Source organism: Equus quagga, chromosome 7 (genome assembly GCF_021613505.1).
Source record: "Equus quagga isolate Etosha38 chromosome 7, UCLA_HA_Equagga_1.0, whole genome shotgun sequence".
Lineage (NCBI taxonomy): Eukaryota > Metazoa > Chordata > Mammalia > Perissodactyla > Equidae > Equus > Equus quagga.
In genome coordinates, this window is record NC_060273.1 from 70070258 (window position 1) to 70090597 (window position 20340).

At 53.7% G+C, this 20340-nt stretch overlaps 1 protein-coding gene across 1 annotated transcript in view; it reads left to right on the forward strand.

Moving 5' to 3' along the window:
• Positions 1-2112: 2112 nt before the first annotated feature.
• Positions 2113-20340, forward strand: part of CSF1R (colony stimulating factor 1 receptor) — a 29744-nt gene continuing 11516 nt past the window's right edge. Inside the window, exons 1-10 of the mRNA XM_046665254.1 lie at positions 2113-2280; positions 6194-6451; positions 6887-7171; positions 9003-9139; positions 9806-9965; positions 13746-13932; positions 16328-16443; positions 16607-16727; positions 16823-17010; positions 18628-18743. Of these exons, the coding sequence (XP_046521210.1) occupies positions 2232-2280; positions 6194-6451; positions 6887-7171; positions 9003-9139; positions 9806-9965; positions 13746-13932; positions 16328-16443; positions 16607-16727; positions 16823-17010; positions 18628-18743 (1617 nt within the window). The 5' untranslated portion in view covers positions 2113-2231. The remainder of the gene's footprint in view (positions 2281-6193; positions 6452-6886; positions 7172-9002; positions 9140-9805; positions 9966-13745; positions 13933-16327; positions 16444-16606; positions 16728-16822; positions 17011-18627; positions 18744-20340) is intronic.

A 20340-nucleotide genomic window follows, 5' to 3' on the forward strand; every position in this document is an offset into this window, starting at 1 on the left:
TTCCATATGAACTTGAGAATCAGCTTTTCCATTTCTGCAGAAAAAAGGCCATTGGGATTTTGATAGGGACTGCACTAAATCTGTAGATCACTTTGGGGAGTATTACCATCTCTACAATACTAAATTTTTCAATCCATGAACACGAGATGTCTTTTCATTTATTTAGTCTTCTTAATTTCTTTCAGTAGTGTCTTGGGGTTTTCAGTGTGTATGTCTTGCATCTCCTTGGTTAAATTTATTCCCCAGGATTTTATTCATTTTGATGCTATTGCAAATAAAACTATTTTTCAAACTTCCTTTTTGGATTGTTCACTGCTAATGTATAAAAATACAGTTGAGTTTTGTGTGTTGATCTTGTATCCTGCAACTTTGCTGAATCCATTTATTAGCAGTAATAGATTTTTTTGTAGGTTCTTTAGGATTTTTCTGTATATAGGATCATGTCGTCTATGAATAGAGATGGTTTTACTTCTTCCTTTTTAATTTGGATGACTTTTATTTCCTTTTCTTTGTGATTGCTCTGACTGGATTCTCCAGTACAGTATTGAATAGACACAGTGAGAGCAGGCATCCTCACCTTGTTTCTGATCTAAGTGGGGAAATCTTTCAGTCTCTTGCCATTGAGTTAGCTGTGAGCTTTTATATCTACCCTTAATCATGTTGAGGATATTCCTTTTCATTCCTAGTCGGTTGGGTGTTTTATTGTGAAAGCATGTCAGATTTTGTCAAAGGCTTTTTCTGCATCCATTGAGATGATCATGTGGGTTTTTTTCTTGTTGTTCTATTGATGTGATATATTAGATTGATTTTCATGTGTTGAACCATCTTTGCATTCCTGGGATAAATCTCACTTGGTCATGGCGTATAATCATTTGAATATGCTGTTGTATTTGGTTTGCTAGTATTTTGTTGGGGACATTTGCATCTGTATTCATAAGGGGTATTGGTCTGTAGTTTTCTTTTCTTGTGATGTTCTCGTCTGCTGTTGGTATCAAGGTAATGCTGGCCTCATAGGATGAGTTGAGAAGTGTTTCCTCATCTTCTATTCTTTGAATGAGTTTGAGAAGGATTGGAGTTAATTCTTCTTTAAATGTTCGGTAGACCAGTGAAGCTATCTGGTCCTTTGTTGGGGGTTTTTAATTACTGATTCAATGTCTTTGCTATTTATAGGTCTATTTAGATTTTCTATTTCTTCTTGAGTCAGTTCTGATTGGTATTCATGATTACTAAAGGTTCAAAACACTTTCCTGAAAAAAAAAATATATATATATATTATTTCTACCTGAGTACATGGAAAAATAACCATTTTCCTGGATCCATGTTATATTGGGAGTTTTTAGTTTCAAGAAATAATTTTACAATCATCTTGACAGAAATAAGAAAGAAAATTCTAAGAGAATCAACTAAAACTGGTAAAAGCAATTGCCTACAGGAAAGGAGGAGGCGGAGGAACACTTTCTATTTTTCTTAAGAAATATAGCAGTACAATTAGATTCTCTGTAAAAATAAATAAATAAACAAACTTAATTAATCCACGAAAAGGCAGTTCTACAACGAGGCTGCCCGGATCCTAATGCCACCTCCACTGTTTGCTAGCCGTGTAACCGTGGGCAAGCTTAAGGCATTTGATCTCTTTGGACCTCAGTTTTCCCGTCTGTGAAATGGGGATGATAACAGTACCCACCACATAAAATTTTTGTGGGAACCAAAGGAGGCAGTGAATGTAAAGGGCTTGACTGGTGAGTGTCCCGTTAATGGAAGCTCTTGCTACTGTCAGCAGGCTCTCCCAGACCAATCCGACTTCCTTTTCAGCTTAGCCAGAGCCACCTGGCCCCTCTGAAGACCCCCATTTGTGCTGCTGATTAACTGACTGTCTCTCCTCCCAGGGCCCCTTGGAGGTAGCTACAGAAGGGCCCCAAACTTTGCCAGCTCCCCCAGGCTCAGGCTGGCCCTGCCCCAGACTCTAGCCCCTCCCTCTGGGGGTCATGGCTTTGTTTTCTTCTAGAGACCCAAGATTTCCAAACTCTGTGGTTGCCTTGCCTAGCTAAAAGGGGAAGAAGAGGATCAACCCAAGGAGGAGGAGGAGGAAGAGGAAAACAAGACAGGCAGCCAGTGCAGCAGAGAGGAACGTGCGTCCTGTGGTCCTGGTCCCTGTGGAGCTGGCAGCAGGGAGCTCAGAGCGCTGACCACCCCTCAGCCCTGCCTCAGCCTGCCACCTCCCCACTGAGGCCATGGGCCTGGGGGCTCTGCTGGTCCTGCTGGTGGCCACCGCTTGGCATGGTAAGAGCAGAACTCTTCCCTCGGGGCTTGGGGGGTGTGGAGCGCGGCTTGGGAGATGTGACAGTGAGGGCCACTGTGGAAGGACTCTGTGAACCTCTGCCCATCACTGAAAGTCCCCGCTTTGTGCTTCCATCTCCCCAGCCTGGACTACAGGTTTATAGGTATCTACTTTGGAAAGGCAATGAAGGGAAAAGAGAAAAGAGAGTATGGGCGGGATGGAACCAGCCTGGGCAGGGCTGCGGATCTCACTGTGTGTCCTAGACAAGTCCCTGGGGCTCTCGGGGCTTCAATGTCCACATCTAGTCAATGGTAGATGTTGGGGATGGTGATGGACTGGACCAAAGCAGTGCTTTTCATATTTTATGTGCGTGCAAATTACGGGACCTTGTTACAATGCAGATTCCGACTCAGTGGGTCTCAGGTGCGACCTCAGATTCTGCATTTTCTAACAAGCTCCAAAGCTTGTGGTCCAGATGTATACTGAGTAGGGAGGACCTAGAGAGCCCCTGATGGCTGTCCCAGCTCTGCCAGCCTGTGACTCGCTGACTGTAGGCAGGACCTGACTTGGAAAGGCCTGAAGGGGCACTGGTCCTGCCTTGGGAGGCTTGAGTAAGGGGTGGGAAGGAAAGATGAGAGGTTAGCTTCTCTGGCCTGGGCAGAGGAGAGAGTATAGAGCCCAAGGCAGATCTCGGGGGAGGATAGCAAGGGTCTCCTGGGCCAGAGCCCTCCCAGACACAGGCTGCGGGTCCTCAGGACAGGGAGTTCTGTGGCAGACCCCACCCCAACTCCATCCCTCTGGCAGCCGCAGAGATACAGAATCTCCATCCAGGAGGGTGCCTAACTGGGTGTGAGGGGCTGGGTGCTTGGCTCATGGCTGCTGTTGGCCCAACAAACGTGTTGCATTTTCTCTCACGCTTATTTGGAGGGAACTTGAGGGAGGGTGGGGGTGGGGCTGGGGTGGGAGGGTAGCCTCAGCTCTGGCCCGTCCACAGTCCTGGGGCTGCAGGACTCCGGGATGCAGGTGCGTCTCGTCCCTGACGAGGAAAAGGCCCACTGAAGGTCTTTGTCTGGCCCAGTCATTCCCACTGGGCTTGAGTGTCTGTTCTTTTTTATTGAGATGTAATTTACATACAGTAGAAAGCACAGATTCTTAAGTGTACGTTTGACGAGGTTTGATAAGTGCATTTGTTTGTGTACCCACCATCTCGCTTAAGATAGAGACTATTCCCCTCACCCTAGAGAGTTCCATGGGTTAAAACTGCCTTGTCTTGTGCTCATGCCCACAGCCTGCCTGTGAGGCATTGCTGGGGGAGGAGGGGGCTCTCCAGCGTCCAGCCCCAGAAGGAAGAAGAGATGGGGCAGCAGGCTGGAAACCTGAGCTGTCAGCTCGACAGTAGACGGGAGGCTCGCTTCTCCCGCAGACCCTGCGCTGAGGAGGCGGCTGCATGCCAGACCTTGGTGTGCAGGGTGTGTGCAGAGGGAGAAGAGTGGAGGCTGGCGCGTATCCCGGGAGCTGATGTTGGAGGGGTCTGTCAGGGAAGCGGGAGGGGGTGAGGACGTTTGGGGCGCGGGGAGAATTGGGGAGCTGAGATGAGAGAGTGAAGACTGGACAGGAAGCAGAAGAGAGCCTTGGTTGGTGCTGGCCAAACCGCAGCTGCCAACCCAGGAGGATGGAGCCTGAGCACGGCTGCCCCTTCCCACCAGTCAGGCCAGCAGGAGGAAGTGGGGGGCGGAAGTTGAGGATGTCAGTCGTGTCCTGCGTGAATATCTGGGCAAACGACAGGACAGACGCCTCTCTCTGACTACACTTCCAGGAGGCCAGGGCAGGGGCTGGAGGGACAAGGCCGGGGAGGGGAGGGGAGCAGGCGCCTGTGAGAACAGCGGGTGCAGAAGCAGAACACGGCACGAATTGCAGAATCGGAGACCACGGGATGTCACAGTCATTGACTGTGACCTTTAACTGCTAAAAGCTTTGGATATCAGAGTGCCAGCACCAGAAAGGAGGTTAGAAACATAAGCAATTGATGCAGGAACCCAGGGCAGGAGCAGCCGGCGGAGCCAGGGGCTGGGCATCCGCTCACTGCATCCTCCCAAGACCTCTGAGAGGTGGGCCTTGGATTGCTCCCAGGGGATGGAAGAGTAGCCTGAGAGTCAGCGAGGTTAAGCAAGCTACCCAGCTAGTGAGGGAGAACCAGGTTTCAGACACCTGTGGGTGTGACCCCACAGTCCAAGCGCTTCCCTGCAATAAACCCCAGCCTGGGCCCTGCGTTCCTGCAGCTGTAATCCGGCAGCGCCAGCTCAGCTGAGAGTTGCCAGGAGCCTGCTAGAAATGACGTGTGCCCTCTCCCTGTGGTCACGCGGCACGGGGGCTGCGACCTCGGGCGAGGCAGTGTTCACCAGTTCACTGAGCCCTTCGTGCGGATCAGAAGCTCGAGCAGACAGGCTGCACGACTCTGATGGGGACAAAATCGAAACACAAATCTAACCTCCCTGAAATCATTTGACAGAGAAGATCTCTCCAATTCTCGGGTCTCTGGGGGGTTGCAGGGGGTGGTGGAAATAGCCATTTAAAGAGACTTTGTGCAGGACAATGGAGAAGCCCCAAATTCACCCAATGCCCTGGGGGCTGGAATGTCTGCCTCCCATCACTGGGAACAGAAGGGGCCAGAGTAGAGGGGTTGGACTCACCAGGGGCACCCAGCGGCCAGAGGCAGAGCCAGGCCTCACAGCCCAGGGTGGTCAGTGCCCAGCAGGTGGCACTCCCTCTCTAGGAGTCTCCCTCCTGGAGAGGGGATGGTAGCCAGGAGGCCTGGAAGCAGAAGCGAGAACATCCCTGGGAGAAGGGCCACAGGCTGAGCGGAAACCCGGGCCAGGCCTGGCGCCAGCAATGTGTTTCCTCCCGCGCAGGCCGGGGGCGCCTGGCAGCCCCTCCGAGGCCCTGAATCAGCTCTCACTTCCCCCGTTGCCCTATTTTAGGCCCTGGAAAAATGCTGACACTGCAGAGGCAACGGGCTTTCTTCCCGGAGGGCCCGATAGGGGTTTCAAGTTCTCCTTTCTCCTTCAAGAAAATTTTCCTTAAAAGAGATTGGCTCCCCAGTAAACACAGCAGTCCTGGGGTGTCGAGGTGGGCTGCTGGGGGTAGACTGGGTAATAAATATAATGGCTAACCCTTATTGAGTATTTGTTTGGTGACAGGTGATGTTGTAAAGGCTTCCTATGCATTTAAACCTCCTGACATCCCAATAAATGGGTACAACTTTTGTCCCCACTTTAGAGGTGGGGAAACTGAGGCACAGAGCTTCTGAACCATCCCACTGTGCTACAGACCAGATGTCCAATGGTGGGAGGCAGCAGAACAGAAGACTCTTGGAACTTTCTAGCTCTGCTAGGCTAAGATCCGACACCTCTTTCCTTCTTCCCCATATGAATTGAGTCGGAGGACTTTGCCATGGCCATTCCAGTGGTGTTTCTTCCTTTGCTTGTTTGAGCTCCCTGCTTTGAGCCAGACCCCGGGCTCACCACCAGGGAAGTAGCCCATTTTGGACCCAGGGCTGAAGGAGTCCACTCCTGGGGAGACTGATGCAATCACAGCCGGGAAGACTGAGGCAGGAGGCCGGGGACCCCCCTGGGACAGCAGCTGGGTGGGAGGATGAGAAACCTGCCAGCCCCTCTTTCTCAGGAGAGGGGCCTGCTGAACATCAGAGACAACAGTCCATCCCCCAGCAGGTTTGGGGTTGGAGGCTGAGCAAATGACCAGAGAGGGGCAGAGACTTGTTTAGGGGGATCCCGCAAGTCACAGCTGAACCCCAGCACCAGCATCACCCCTGGCAGGACACCACCCATCTCAGAGGCAAGGAATGGCCCCAGGGCGTCCCCTCAGGCCTTTCTTATGTCTGCCACCCCCCATCACCAGGTCAGGGGGTCCCAGTGATACAGCCCAGTGGCCCTGAGCTGATTGTGGAGCCAGGCACAAGGGTGACCCTGCGATGTGTGGGCAACGGCAGCGTGGAATGGGATGGCCCCATCTCCCCATCTTGGACCCTGGACCCAGATGCCCCCGGCAGCATCCTGACCACGAATAATGCCACCTTCCAAAACACGGGGACCTATCGCTGCACGGAGCCTGGAGACCCCCTGGGGGGCAGCGCCACCATCCACCTCTTTGTCAAAGGTGAGGATTCTGAGCCCACTCCCAGGAGGCTTGGCCCAGCAGGTCCCACCAGGAATGGGCAGGAGGGCTGGGCCCTAATATTAGCAATCATAATGAACCAGCTCTACATTTACTGAGTGCATGCCATGAACGAGGACCTGCGGCAGTACTTCTAATTTAATGTAGTCTTTACAATAACTCTGTGAGGTAGATTCTATGATTATGCCCATTTCCCAGAGGCTCAGAGAGGTTGAGTCATTTGCAAAAGGTCACACAGCATCAAGTAGTGTGGCTGGACCTGGTTCCAGAGCCCCAGGCATCACCTGAGCTTCCTTAGTTTTATTTAACTTCAGGCAAATAATCAGTGTCTCTGAGCCTCTCTGTCACCCAAGTCCAGGGACTGCTCGGCCTGGTGGAGGGAGGGCAGTTGTAACTCTGTATCCCCCTCCACCCTAGACCCTGTTCGGCCCTGGAAGGTTCTGGCCGAGGAAGTGGCAGTGCTGGAGGGTCAGGATGCACTACTGCCTTGCCTGCTCACCGACCCGGCGCTGGAGGCTGGCGTCTCGCTGATGCGGGTGCGCGGCCGGCCTGTCTTGCGCCAAACCAGCTACTCCTTCTCACTATGGAATGGCTTCACCATCCACAAGGCCAAGTTCATTGAGAGCCAGGACTACCAATGCAGTGCTCGGGTAGACGGCAGGACGGCGACGTCGATCAGCATCCGGCTTAAAGTGCAGAAAGGTGCGTGGCGCAGAGCGGGGCAAGCCAGGCCTGGAGGGCAGGGACAGAGAGCTGACAGCTGTACGAGTGGTGGCTGGGGCCCCGGACTGATGGGCAGTAACTGGCCATCCCTCCTCTTTCATTTCTTCCTTCCGATGGCGCCATAGTCATCTGTGGGGCACTTACTGGGGCAAAACAAGAGGGTGTGCTGGGCGCAGGGAGACAGACTACATTCAAGACGATGACTCGGTGGGCGACATTGTCTCAGCCCACGAGACACGCCTTGAAAATCATTGAATAAGGTGATGGAAGAGAGAGCATGGGGGGTGGGGGGAGGGGAGCCTCACTGAGAGAATGACATTTTATTTGAGCTGAGATGCAAATGATGAGAAGGAGGTGGCCGGCAAAGATCTGCTTCAGCAGAAGAAACTGCAGGTACAAAGTCAGGAGGTGGCAACAGGTTCTGAATCTTCCAGGAGCAGAAAGAAGCTCTCCCATGACCTCAGATGTGGATTCCCTGCTCAGTGCCAGCCCGGTGTTGGGCACTGGGCACATGGAGGAGGAGCAGGGAGCCAAAGGACAGGGAGGTGGTGGTGGGAGCGTGGGACAGCTCAGACTGTGGGGGCGACAATGGTGAAGTCTCACCCCTTTTCCCCCTTGCCTCTGCCGGGCTGGTGGACACGAGTCTGGTTTCTGGAAGGACTGGGGTGAGTAAGCAGGGCGCCAGGCTCAGAACTCGGGCTTGAGACGGGAATCAGGTCCTTGTAATGAGGGCCGGGTCAGGGTGGCGTGGCCGGCCCAAAGCCCTGGGCTCTGAGGCCACTAACTCTGTCCAGGAAGTCAAAGGGCCCCATTATGTGGGCGAAAGAGGCCATCAGGGTTCTCTCCCTGCATCTCATCTTGCACAGCCCCAGGGTGGCTGGGAGCCAAGGGCCTCGGGCCCTAGATCTGCCATGACCCCCTCGGTGACCTTGAGTGGGTCCTGCAGCATCTCTTGACCTTGGGAAACTGGATTAGATTATCTTTCAAGAACAGCAGCAGCCACAAATATTAATTCAATGCCCACCACGTGTCAGGCACTGGGCTCGCTGCTGGGGATATTGCCTTCAGGGAATTGCCATTTGCTGGGGAGACAGACTAGAGAGGAAGTAAATAACACACCAGTCGTGATGAACAAGAAACCAAGCCGGAGAAAGCTGGATATGTGAGTGGCGGGGAGGCTGCTCCAGCTAAACTACGCAGAGAAGGCCTCTCTGAGGAATGTTGGAGCTAAAGATGTGAAGGACGAGAACAGGCACCCATTCAAAGCATGGGGCGGGAGCGTTCCAGGAGGGAAGGGCCGGTGCAGGGCCCTGCGGTGGGGAAGGAGGCCAGTGCGGCCACCATGCGCTGAGCGGAGGCCGGCAGGTGGTTGGGCGGTCAGTAACAGGGCCCGGGGATGTGGGAAGGACTTTGGCTTGCATTCTGAGTGCCGGGAAGCCACTGAATATTGGCGCAGGCGAGAGGCCTGATCCACCCTACACTCGTAAGAGCTCACTCTGGCTGCCGTGAGGGGTCTGAGTTGTGGAGGGGTCACAAGGGAGGCGGGAGATCTCCCAGGCGGCTGTTGCAGGAGATCAGAGCAGAGAATGGTAGGGGGACCAGGGAGAGGTGGTGGTGATTGAAGCAAGTGGACTTTTCAAGGTCTATTTAGGAGACAGGACTTGCTGGGGGGAAATTGAGGCATCGAGGCTGCCTCTCAGGATTTGGGATGCGAATGTGGTGGGGGTCCTGGCTAGTACCCCGGACCACGGCAGGGAGCAGAGTGACATCTCCAGCCTGGGTGTTCATAGGTCTCTTCCCCTGGCCTTAGTTGTCCCAGGGCCCCCAACCTTGACACTGGAGCCTGCAGAGCTGGTGCGGATTCAAGGGGAAACTGCCCAGATCGTGTGCTCAGCCAGTGACGTTGATGTCAACTTTGACGTCTTCCTCCAACATGAAGACACCAAGGTCAGTCCCTGGGGAGACAGCAGGGTGAGGTCTGCCCATCCTCCCAGCACACCAGGTCCTGCAGGCTGAAGCCCCCAGCCCCACCACAAGCCGGCTCTCTGGGCTGAGGGCATGGCCCAGACCCAGAGAGGGCAGTGGACTCACCCAAGATCTCACCACCAGCACTCAGCCCCATGCCACTGAATCTTGTGGGTATGGGTGGGGCAAAGGTCATGAGGGGGGTAGACTCATGACCTTTGCCCCAGCCTATAGACAAGAGCCAGACATCAGCTCACTTCTGACTTCACAAGGGGTTCCTAGGCCACCTTCGAAGCCCAGGGATATTAGGGCAATTTCAGAAAGACTTGGGAGAGAGGGAGGAAGAGAGCATTCCCAGGAGGGAACGGCATTAGGCTGCTTCTAAGAACCCCTCCCCTCCACGGTGGCTGCTGTGTGCTGGGCGCAGCCCCATGCCATCTGCACACACTCTCATTTACTCTCCACGGCAGCCCTGGGGGAACAGGGCCAGTATTAGTCCCATTTTACAGATGAAGAAACTGAGGCTCGGAGTTCAGTCTCTCGTCCAAGGAAAAGCAAATAATAATCCTTAAAGGCTGAGTATTTGAACCCAGACCTTTCCAATCCCTAAACAACCTTGGTACAACATTTCCATCCTTCTGGCTGCAGCTCGCAATCTCTCAACAATCCGACTTCCGTGATAACCGTTACCACAAAGTCCTGATCCTCAGCCTCGGTCACGTGGGCTTCCAAGATGCCGGCAGCTACTCCTGCGTGGCCACCAATGCCCAGGGCGTCCGCTCCTCCTCCATGGTCTTCCGGGTGGTAGGTGAGCATCCGGGTGGTGGGGGAGGGTGGGCGGGGAGCCTGGGGGAGGGAGGAGCATGAGGGGATTGAGAAGGAGGGAGCTGACGGCAGAGAAGGAGACACTGAAGAACAACTTCGCTAGAATGCCTTCATCCTGGCCCCAGCTAGGGAGCCACGCCTCTAGCAGCCCCCCCGGGTCCTCCTCCAGAAGCCCTCTCTCCCTCCATTGCTGCATTTCGGTTTAGCGTCATTTTGTTCTGTTTTGGAATCAGTGTCCAGTAGCTCCCTACTGGACTTCACTATTCACGCATTCATTCACTCCTTCCTGCCTGGGACACTCACATCGCACGGACATGTAAACAGACAATGCCCAACAGTGTGATCATGGGGGAAGAGCGGGGTGTCCTGGGAACACCGAGTGGGTCCCCCAATGCAGGCTTGGACGCAGGCGCATCTAAACTGGGACAGGAAGAATGAAGGTGGGTTTGCCAGGCAGAAGGGTGGGAAAGGAAGGGGAACAGCATTTTTGGCAGAGGGAATAGCATACGCAAAGCCCGAAGGCAAAGAGAGCAAAGAGAATTTGAGACATCAAAAGAAGTTGACAACGGCAGGGATGTGGATTGGTGTGAGGAGTGGCCACGGGGAGCAGAGATGGAGGCAGAGTCTAGAGGGTAGAGGAGACTTTAAGTGGGTGGGTAGTTTGGTTTGTATTCTGCTGGGCAGCCATCGAAGGTTCTAGAGGAGAGTGATGAGATCAGATTGCACAGAGAGGGCACTGTGTGGTGGTCAGGAGCCCACACTCCCCGGCAACATTTCCACCTGGCTCCACCAATGACTAGCAGGTTGCTTAACCTCTCTGTGCCTCTGTTTCCCCATCTGCAAAGTGGGGATACTAACAGTAACTGCCTCATAGGTTTGCTGTGAGAATTACATGAGCATGCGTATCTGCAGATATGCAGTAGCCAGATCAGGGCCTGGCCCAGAGTACACGCCAGGAGGAGATGTAACCTGAGAAGGCTCAGAGTAATGCCCCGTGTGGGCTGGATGGGAGACTGGAGGCTGGGGAACCGCCAGGGCAGTGGACGCGGTGGTCCAGGCTGGAGATGACAGAGGACACTGGATCATGGTGGGGCCAGAAGAGTCTGTTATCCAAAGCCATTTAGGAGAGACAATGGACAAGACTTGGTGGCTGCTGGCATGAAGGGGTGAAGGAGAACGTGACTGGGTGGGAGGCGGTGGCTGTCACTGGGCTGGGAATCCAGAGGGGAGTTCCTTCAGGGTGGGACGGCTCTGAGTTATTCTGGTCTGGCCACACCTCGTGTGTTCATTGATATGGGAGACAGACGGGAGGGAGGGGGGAAGCAGGAGAGGCACCACCCTGACAGCACCAGCAATGCGCTGGGCTTGCCAGGGATGCGAGCTCGGCTGGGAGCTTTGTGGGGAGAGGAGCGCGTGAACTGTCCCCCAGTTACGGCTTCTAATCCCGTCTGTTTTCTAGCACAGGCACACAGTAGTCACCCAGCAAATGTTTGTGTTCCTTCACTCTTCTGGCCAGACACTGTTCCAGATGCTCAGAATACAGCTGCCGATGAAACAGAGACAAAAACCCCTGCCCACATGACGTTTGTGCTCTAGATGAGAGAAGACAAGAAATGAGCAGAATAAGTTATTAAAAAACAAGCCAATTCTATAAGGCTTGCAGTTTAAAATGGAGTGATCATCAAGGAGGATGTCACTGAAAAGCTGACGTTGGAGCAAAGACTTGGAGTCGGTGAAGGAGTAAGCCGAGCAGCTCTCTGGGGAAGAGAGCTCCGGCAGGGGGCCAGCTGTGTTCTGAAGGCCAGCCTGTGCTTGCCACGTGCAAGGAGCAAGCCGGCCAGTGTGGCTGGGGTGGAACATGAGAGGAGGAGTGGTACAAGAGGAGGTCAGAGAGGCAGCTGGGGAGGGCCCTGTATGCTACTGTAGGCCTGGGCTTTTCCTCTTGAGAGAGATGGGGTGCCACTGGAGGCTTTAGGTGAAGGAGCGACACAAGATGACTTGGAAGTAACAAGATTTAACATGGTTTTCTGGTGCTTTGTGGAGGACTCTCTGTAGGGAGACAAAGATAGAAGCAGAAGGAAGGATGAGTTAGGAGGCTACTGCAATAGTCCAAGCTAAAAGTGATGGTGGCTTTTTAAGGGTGGGAATGGTGGAGGTGGTGGGAAGTGGTTGGAGTTTAAATGGATGGATGGATGGAGGGATGGATAGATAGACGGATGGCTACGAGGAGAGAGAGAAGAAGAAGACAAAAGCCTGCCCTAATAGCTCACAAACTATTTGGAGAGAGAGGACAGTTATCTGAAGGGAGAACCAGATGCATGAAGGAGTGTAGACGTGGTGCCCAATGAATGTGTCATCTAGAAGGGCAACAGAAGTCCAGAGGAGGGAGAGCTCCCTGCAGCCTGGAGAGGTGGGTGGAGACTCCCTGGTGGGGATGAGTCTTGAAGGATGAGAGTCTAAACCGAAGAGAGGAAGAAGACAGGGTTCCTGGTGGAGGAAATGGCTTGAGCACAAAGTCCAAGGTTGGAATGATTGTGGTGTGTTCAGGGGACATTAGGAGACCCAGATGGGTGGAGCATTGTGTGTGTGTGTGTGTGTGTGTGTGTGTGTGTAGGAAAAGGGGAGATGGCTGGATAGGCATAGGGAGACTGGATTGAGAAGAGCCTTAATTGTCAGTCTGAATAGTGGAGGCAATGGGGAGCCATAGGAGGCTTTTGAGCAGGCATATCACAGGGCAGAAGAGGGAATTTTAGATTTCCTAGAATTGAGTAAAGAGAGGAACTTTTAGAGATCATCTAGTCCAGGGCTTTTTGCAAACCCTTCAGGTTTTAAGAAGGCATTTTAGGGGCTTCTGTGAGAGGCTGAGTGAATGGGAGTCCTTACCACAACTCCTTTGCCTGAGATTCAACCAGAGCAGTTTGTTTTTAATTCATGCAAGATTTAATTAGAAGAAACTAGTCAGGATTCTTTCAGGTACAGATAAAAGAAACCAACTCAAACTGGCTTAATCAAAAGAGGATTTTATTGGCCTTGTAGCTAAAAAGCCCATAGATATGAGCTTCAGGTACAGTTGGATCTAGGTGTTCAGATTATGTGGACAAGAGTCAGTTACTTTTCACCACTCAGCTCTACATTTTTCTTGTGGGACCCCTAGCAGCAGCAGGCTTGGCAACCCCAGTAGAACAAGTGCTTCTCTTTTCCCAGAGTTCCAACAAAAATCATGGAAATGAGTGTCATGGACTGGTGGACTCATGTGCCTACCCCAAACCAATCACTGGTCCAAAGGGAACAGATTACCATGCTTGGCTGACCTGGGTCACATGCCCATTTTAGAGTTGGATGTGGAAGCTGCATTGACTGAACTTTTACCAGAAGGGGAAATGGGTGGGGGTGCGCGAAAAAAACAACAGATTATTTTTTTCTTGCTGCTAAAATAGTTTTCAAAAAGTTACCACATCTCAGATATATTCAACCTCTTCATTATGTGAATAAGGAGGTGGAGAGAGCAAGGATAGGAATTTACCCAAGTTCTCCCAGGGACTCAGCGAGAAGAGCTGGGAGCCTTAGGCTTCGTGGTGGGTGGTGGGAAGGGAGACATCAGAGGGCAAGTCTTGGTTAGGGTGGGGACTGTGTGCCTGGCACACGGTAGGCACCCAGGGAGGGTCCAGCTGAGTGACTGGGTCAATGGATAGATGACCAAACGAACCCACCAACCAAGACATTTTCCCATTAATGCCAGATCTCTGTGTGTTCTCCTTCCCAGAGAGTGCCTACTTGAACCTGACCTCTGAGCAGAACCTCCTCCAGGAGGTGACCGTGGGTGAGAAGCTCAACCTCAAAGTCAAGGTGGAGGCCTACCCAGGCCTACAAGGTTTCAACTGGACCTACTGGGGACCCTTCTCTGACCACCCACCCAAGCTCACTTTTACCACTGTCGAGGACACATACAGGTACCGCTGATCAGCTCCCGTCTGCACAGCCCCACAGCCAGAGGGGGAAGGCTTCAGCCAGGCGTCAGGACCCTCAGGCCGTGTCTCAACCTTGCTGTGTGACCTGGAGCGAGCCCCTTCCCCTTTCTGGTCTCACTTTCTTTGACCATGTAGAACCTCAATATCAGTCATCTGTGTTTAAGACTTAGATCAAATTTGCATACCCATCTGTCCCACATCCTCGGGAGATCCAACGGCCTCCTCAACAATTCTGCGACGTCTTGGGGGTGTGCATTCTCAAGGTCATCTAAGAACTCTCAGTCTGCTCCATTCCCCTCTTTCATGGCTAATCCAAGTGCAGAAGACAATCCTAGTGATTTCCACTCCTAGACGTACTCTGTACAGTGATCGCACAGGGTGTCTGCACATACACAGGTTTGGGGGAAGAGGGAATTAACATCACCCAATGCAGATACATCAGAAGCTCTTTTAAGGCCTGAGGTCACCCACCCATGAGAATTTCTCACTAGCCACTCTTCTCCTAAAGGCTCAAAACTCTTCTCAAAAGGGCTGTCTGACTCTACACCCTCTCTTCTCCCATCTCTCCGCTCCCAGAATCCTGCTCATCCCACGTGCACAACATTTTAGAAATCTTTTTTTCCTCTCTCCTTATGAACTATGTCCTTAGGATTTTACTTTCCCATCCAGAGTGGCCTAAGCAGGTAGTTGTCTAAATTAGAGCGTTTCCTCCCTACGAGGAACATGGATACCTCTTTAACAGGAAAAGACGTTAGAATAATCATTTCTTTACCCTGTTCTATTTGAATGAGAGAGTACAGCTCGATCAAGGACAGCAAATACGTGGGGCGTGTGTGATAGCTGCCCTCCACACTCATGACAGATATCCCTAAGCCACCTTCCTGCAGAGTTTAGATGCAGCCCCAGAGTCCTTCTCAACACAGGCTCCAGGCAGTACTTCCATCCTTACTGGCTCATGAGAGGAGACCTGTTTGCCATCCTGGGCTTGATAGTCCCTTGTGCATGTTCTAATGCCCGTGCTCTCTGGGGTTTTCCAGCTCCCGAAGCCCAGACCTCATTGACTCCTGGGCGCTTCCTTGTCAACTGTTAGAATCAACAAGGATGTTCCCTTGTCCTCCTCTTGTTCCCCCCGGTTCCCCTGGCGTCCTTTCTGGCCAGCATTTCTAGCTTCCCCTCATCCAAAGCAGAAGTTCCGAATCTGGAGTGTGCAGATGCTTGGGAGGGGGCTGGTCCACGCGCAGGTTTCAGGAGTCCATAAGCAACAGGGACATTGTGGAGAGGAACCAGGGAGATCCCCTTGAACATAGTGGTCTGGGTCCACTCATCCCAGGGCAGACAAGCCCGGGCACTGAACAGCCACCGAACTTAGCTCATGGCGTGGGTGTGTCCAGAAGGGTGACTTTGAGTCATCCAAAAAAGTTAAATTCTTTCAGTTTAAGAAGTAAATGTTAGTTATGCCAAGAACTGACACGTGCAGAGGGGTTCCATACGCCAGAGGTCGGGCTGCGTGAGACTGACCTGTGAGCACCACGGGTTTTAAAGGAGCGGCCGCAGACATCTCCCAAAGAAGAGCTGCTAATTTGCTGAAATTTATTTTTTAAAAACTTATTTATTACCTAAACAATACATGTTCATTATGGACAAATTATCAAATCGAGCTTAACAAAAGAATAACACCAAAAATTGCGTGGAATCAGCTGAGGGTAGCTTTCGTGGTTTGCACTTGTTTCCAGTCCTTTTCTGTCATAAAGGGCACCGTGAACCTGAGTGCCAAAAGTGACCCTCTGAATACATAGCTCTTTAATCCTCAGGCCACGTCTGTGAATTACCTACCATAAGCATCACCCACCGTGGAAAGGGAGCGAAGGATCAGAGAGTTTAAGAACTTGTCTAAGGTCACACAGCTAAGAAATGGCAGCACTGGGGCTTGAACTCTGGTCCCTGTAGCCCCACGGCTGCATCCTGCCCCTCGTCCCTCTCACAGTCCCTCTTGGCAGGGGCAGTGTTTCAGGGATGACAGTTGACGGGGGCGCTGGCGTTTGCCGCAGGCATGGCTGAGCCGGGGGTGGTGGTGGAAGTAGATACATTCGGTGGTGCCCGTGACGTGCCTCCCAGTGTCAGCACTGTACCGACATCACGTCTACTAAACCACAGAACCAAACCACTTTACAGATGAGAGGACCAGTTAAGGAAGTTGGGTTGGTGATTTTCCCAGGTGTCGGTGGCACCCAGCCTGGGAACCTGGCTCAGCCAAGGCCTTTGTGCCCTGGACACTTTACCGAAAATCAAACAAAGCACCTTAGGGTGGTTATCTGAGCTCACTGGTGGGGGCTGTCAGGGCTGGGCCTCACCTTGGACACCCTCTCCTCGAACGCAGGTACAGCTCCACCCTCTCCCTGCCTCGCCTGAAGTCCTCTGAGGCCGGCCGCTACTCATTCCTGGCCAGAAACGCCAAAGGCGAGGAAACTCTGACCTTTGAACTTACCCTGCGATGTGAGTGCAGGAGCTGGAGTTGGGGTCCTGGGGCTCCTGGAGAGACAAGCTGGGAGAGGTTGGGGGTTGGGGGCGAGCAGCATCAGTGCGAGGTGGTCAGGTGAGGGGACGTGGGGCCTCTGGGGCTGATCCCTCCCTCGTCTGCTCCTCCTTCTCTCCTCAGACCCCCCAGAGGTAACGGTGTCGAGAGCCCTTATCAATGACTCCGAGGCCCTGCTCTGTGTGGCCTCTGGGTACCCCCAACCTAATGTGACATGGCTGCAGTGCGGAGGCCGCACTGAAAGGTAAGTGGGCTCTGCTTACCTTCCTCACCCGGGCTGAGGGGCTGGGGCAGAGGCTGGGCACCCCAAAACTCCGAGCCACGCTCTGCTCTTCCCAGATGTGATGATGCCCAAGTGTTGGTCTTGGAGGACTCACACCCTGAGGTCCTGAGCCAGGAGCCCTTCCACAAAGTGACTGTCCAGAGCCAGCTGGCTGTTGGGACCTTGGAATACAACAGGACGTATCAGTGCAGGGCCCACAACAGCATGGGGAACAGCTCCCAGGCCTTCTGGTCCATCTCTGTGGGTGAGTCTTCGCCCCTCCTCGCCAGGCCAGGATGGGAGGGGCCCGGAACCTGCCCCACCCCCAGGGAGCCAGGGCCGGAGTCCCAAAGTGGAGCTATACTGAGTTCTACCTCTCTGGGTCCAACTCCTCGCCCCTTCTGGCCAAAGGTCTCCTGAAGTAGCAAGACAGAGGAGTCTAGAACTGGTGGGACTGCAGTAGTGGGAAGAGAGAGGAGCCGAAGCAGATTTGAGGTCTAGAGAAGAATGCAGCCTGAGGCAAGCATGGCCGCATTGGGCCTCTCTGCTCATATTCCTGCACTTTAACTCATTCATTCATTCACAAATGTGTATTTGGCATCTACTGTGTGCCGGGTGCAGGGGAGCAGTGCCTCCACGGAGCTTAGAGTCTGGTAAGGGAGACAGGCAATGATGAGTGAACACGGCCCATCCCCACCCCAGGGCCAGCCTTGATGGCCTTCTGCATCCCTCCCAGACTCCCTTCCTGCCAGAAACACCGTCCTATCCATTCAGGGCCACTGTCCAAGAGCGGGGCTGGTGTCCATCCTGGGCGGTAACGCAAGCTGGCTGTCCAGGGGAAGGGACGCCTCTCTCTGTGCTGTGCAAAGGCTCCATATGGGTTAGTGCTCTGATTCTGAGAGGCCCGTGCACCTTCCAGCCTCTGACAAGCAGGTTTCAACACCCACTGTGTGCCAGGTCCCAGCAAGTCTCCCAGGGCCCAGAGAGCACAGGGCGGGAGCCTCTGCCTGGCTCAGAAGCAGCCCCCCAGGTGCCCGAGCAGCTGGCCTTGGAGCAGCTGCTGACCTGGCCGACCCCACACCTAGCCACCTGTGGCTGCTCTCAGTCTCGCTGTTGGTGGTCGTATGTTAAAAATAACGAAGCCAACATTTATTGAGCGCTTGCACTGCGCCAGGCATTGTCTCGACGACCTCGCACAACCCTGAGAGGTTAGTACCATGTTCCTTCCCACTTGGGAGATGGTGAACCTGAGGCTCAGGGAGAAGTCACAAGTTCGATGTCACATACCTCTTAAGTGGCAGACAAGAGATCTGGCCTCAGACCCATGCTGTTGCTCTGGGCAAGGTGATGGAGACTGCCCTTCAGAACATATCGAGAGAGCTGGGGTTACTGATCCGGGAAGAGGGCCCAGGAGCCCAGCTTCCAGACCCTTGGAAGGGCTGTGTGTACCACTGGGAAGGCAGGCATCAGTCTGACCTCCAGGAGGCCTTCACGTCCAAGCTGCCCAGAGGTGGAGGTGATGAGCCCCGTCACTGAGGGGTGGGCAAGCCATGGCGGGCACTAGGCCAGGCTCTGCAGAGGCTCCCTGCCCTGGCAGGGGTGGGGCTGCGTGACCTGAGGGGCTCCCCCAGCCACCGAGGCTGTGACTCTGGGCAGGTTTGAGGCTGGGCCTGAGCAGAGCTGGACAGGCTGTCCTCCCTGCCCCAGGCTGGGGGAGGCTCTGGAAGGCTCTGGGGGCTTCCTGGTGAGAGGACGCTTTGTTCAGTCAACAAGCATTTATTGAGTACCTACTGTGTTCCAGGCAGTGCCCCGGCCTGGTCTCAGTGGGGGCAGGGGTCTCAAGGCCCACTGTGCCACTCACTCCTCTGCCTGCCCCTCCCAGGAGCCAGCATGCAGCCCCCCGACGAGCCCCTGTTCACACCGGTGCTGGTCGCCTGCATGTCCATCATGGCCTTGCTGCTGCTGCTGCTGTTGTTGCTTTTGTACAAGTACAAGCAGGTGAGTCTGCGCAGGGCAAGGGGCAGCCAGGCACGAGGGAGCCCAATCCTGGGACCACGCCCCCAGGCTGAGCGGATCCACCCTTCAGTCCCCAAACATCTGCTCATTCTGTCAGTCATTCAGCCAACAGCTCTTCGGTGGGCACCTACTGTGTGCCAACATGAGTGGCTGGGTGCTGGGTGAGCCGAAACTAGGAGCCTCTGCGGTTTTGCCATCATGGGGTTCACGGTCCAGTGCAGGAGGCAGCCATGATCAAATAGCCAGTAAAGTGAGGGCGTGGATTACAGAGGAGAAGATTCCATGGGGATTCCAGGAGTACAGCGACATGGGATCCTGCCCCAACTGGGGGCTTCCAGGCACACAGAGAGGGCGTCACCGGGCCAGGCCTGTCTCACCTCAGGCAGCAGGCAGTCCAGTGGAGGAGCAAGGCCTGACCATCATCGTCTTCATTATTTAATATTATTATTAATCAAAGCTGCCATTTATTGCATGTTGACATTTAGTGTGCCACCTGTCACTTTGAGTGCTCAATCAGTGGTAGCAATTTCAGGGACATTTTTATGAAGCGTGTTGCCTACATCTTCCTAACGCCCTCCACAACCGCGGCATGTAGGCAACATCACTAACCCCATTTTCCAGAGTTGGAAGCTGAGGTCCTGAGAGGTTGAGACAGTTGTCCTAGTCTACAGCGGGTCAACGGCAGAGGCTGGTTTTTAAAACGCTGTGTTTTTAACCATTATGGGAAACTTGGAATCATCTTATTTTACCCAGAGGCAGGGACTGTGGCAGTCAGCAATTTACAAGGGGAAACTGAGGCTAAGCAAGGTTGAAGGATATGCCCAAGGGTCCCAGGCGCCTCCCCTACCCAAGCCCATGGCCTCTGCCACATGGCCTAGCTGCCTCCCTACACAAGATGTCACCCAGTGGGATCAGATGCTGAGAGGGCCAGGCCAGAGGGCTGTTGGGGGCCAGAAGTGTAGGGATCTTTTCCGGCTGTCGGGGAGGGGAGGCTGCTTGGAGAAGGTGGCTTGGATGGGTGGGACAGGCTTGGAGGATGGGGGGTGTGGCAAAGGAGTTGAGACTCATGGAAAGGATCTCTCTGGGGAAGAGGGCGACGTGTGCAAAGAGGCAGGTAGGGGAAGACCAGGGTGAGTTTCGGACATATTGGTGCCTGCAAGAGGAGGCAGGTGGGGGCAGGGGGTCTGAGGGGTTGGGCCCCATCCCATAGGCTCAGGGCCGTCAGCGGGTGTGAACCAGGGAGTGATATGAGTTAGGGGTGGAAAACCCACCTTGTGGGCCCCTTTACTGCCTTTTCTTCCCCACAGCTGCCTTAGGGCATTTAATGTGAGAAGAGGACTTGCAGAAGGCAGGGTGGAAGGGATGTGGGGCACCCAGAGGCCCATGGGTCAGTCCTTTATACTCGTGCCAGCTCCTAGCATGAGGAGGCAGCTCTGAGCACAGGCCCCAAGAAACCAGGGCCCCAGGTTAAGACTTGGGGCATCTGGGTCCAGCTCTGACACTGTTTTGTCATGTGACCTTGGCTGACTCACTGCCTTCTCTGTTCCTCAGTTTCCCCACCTGTACCATGAGACTGAGT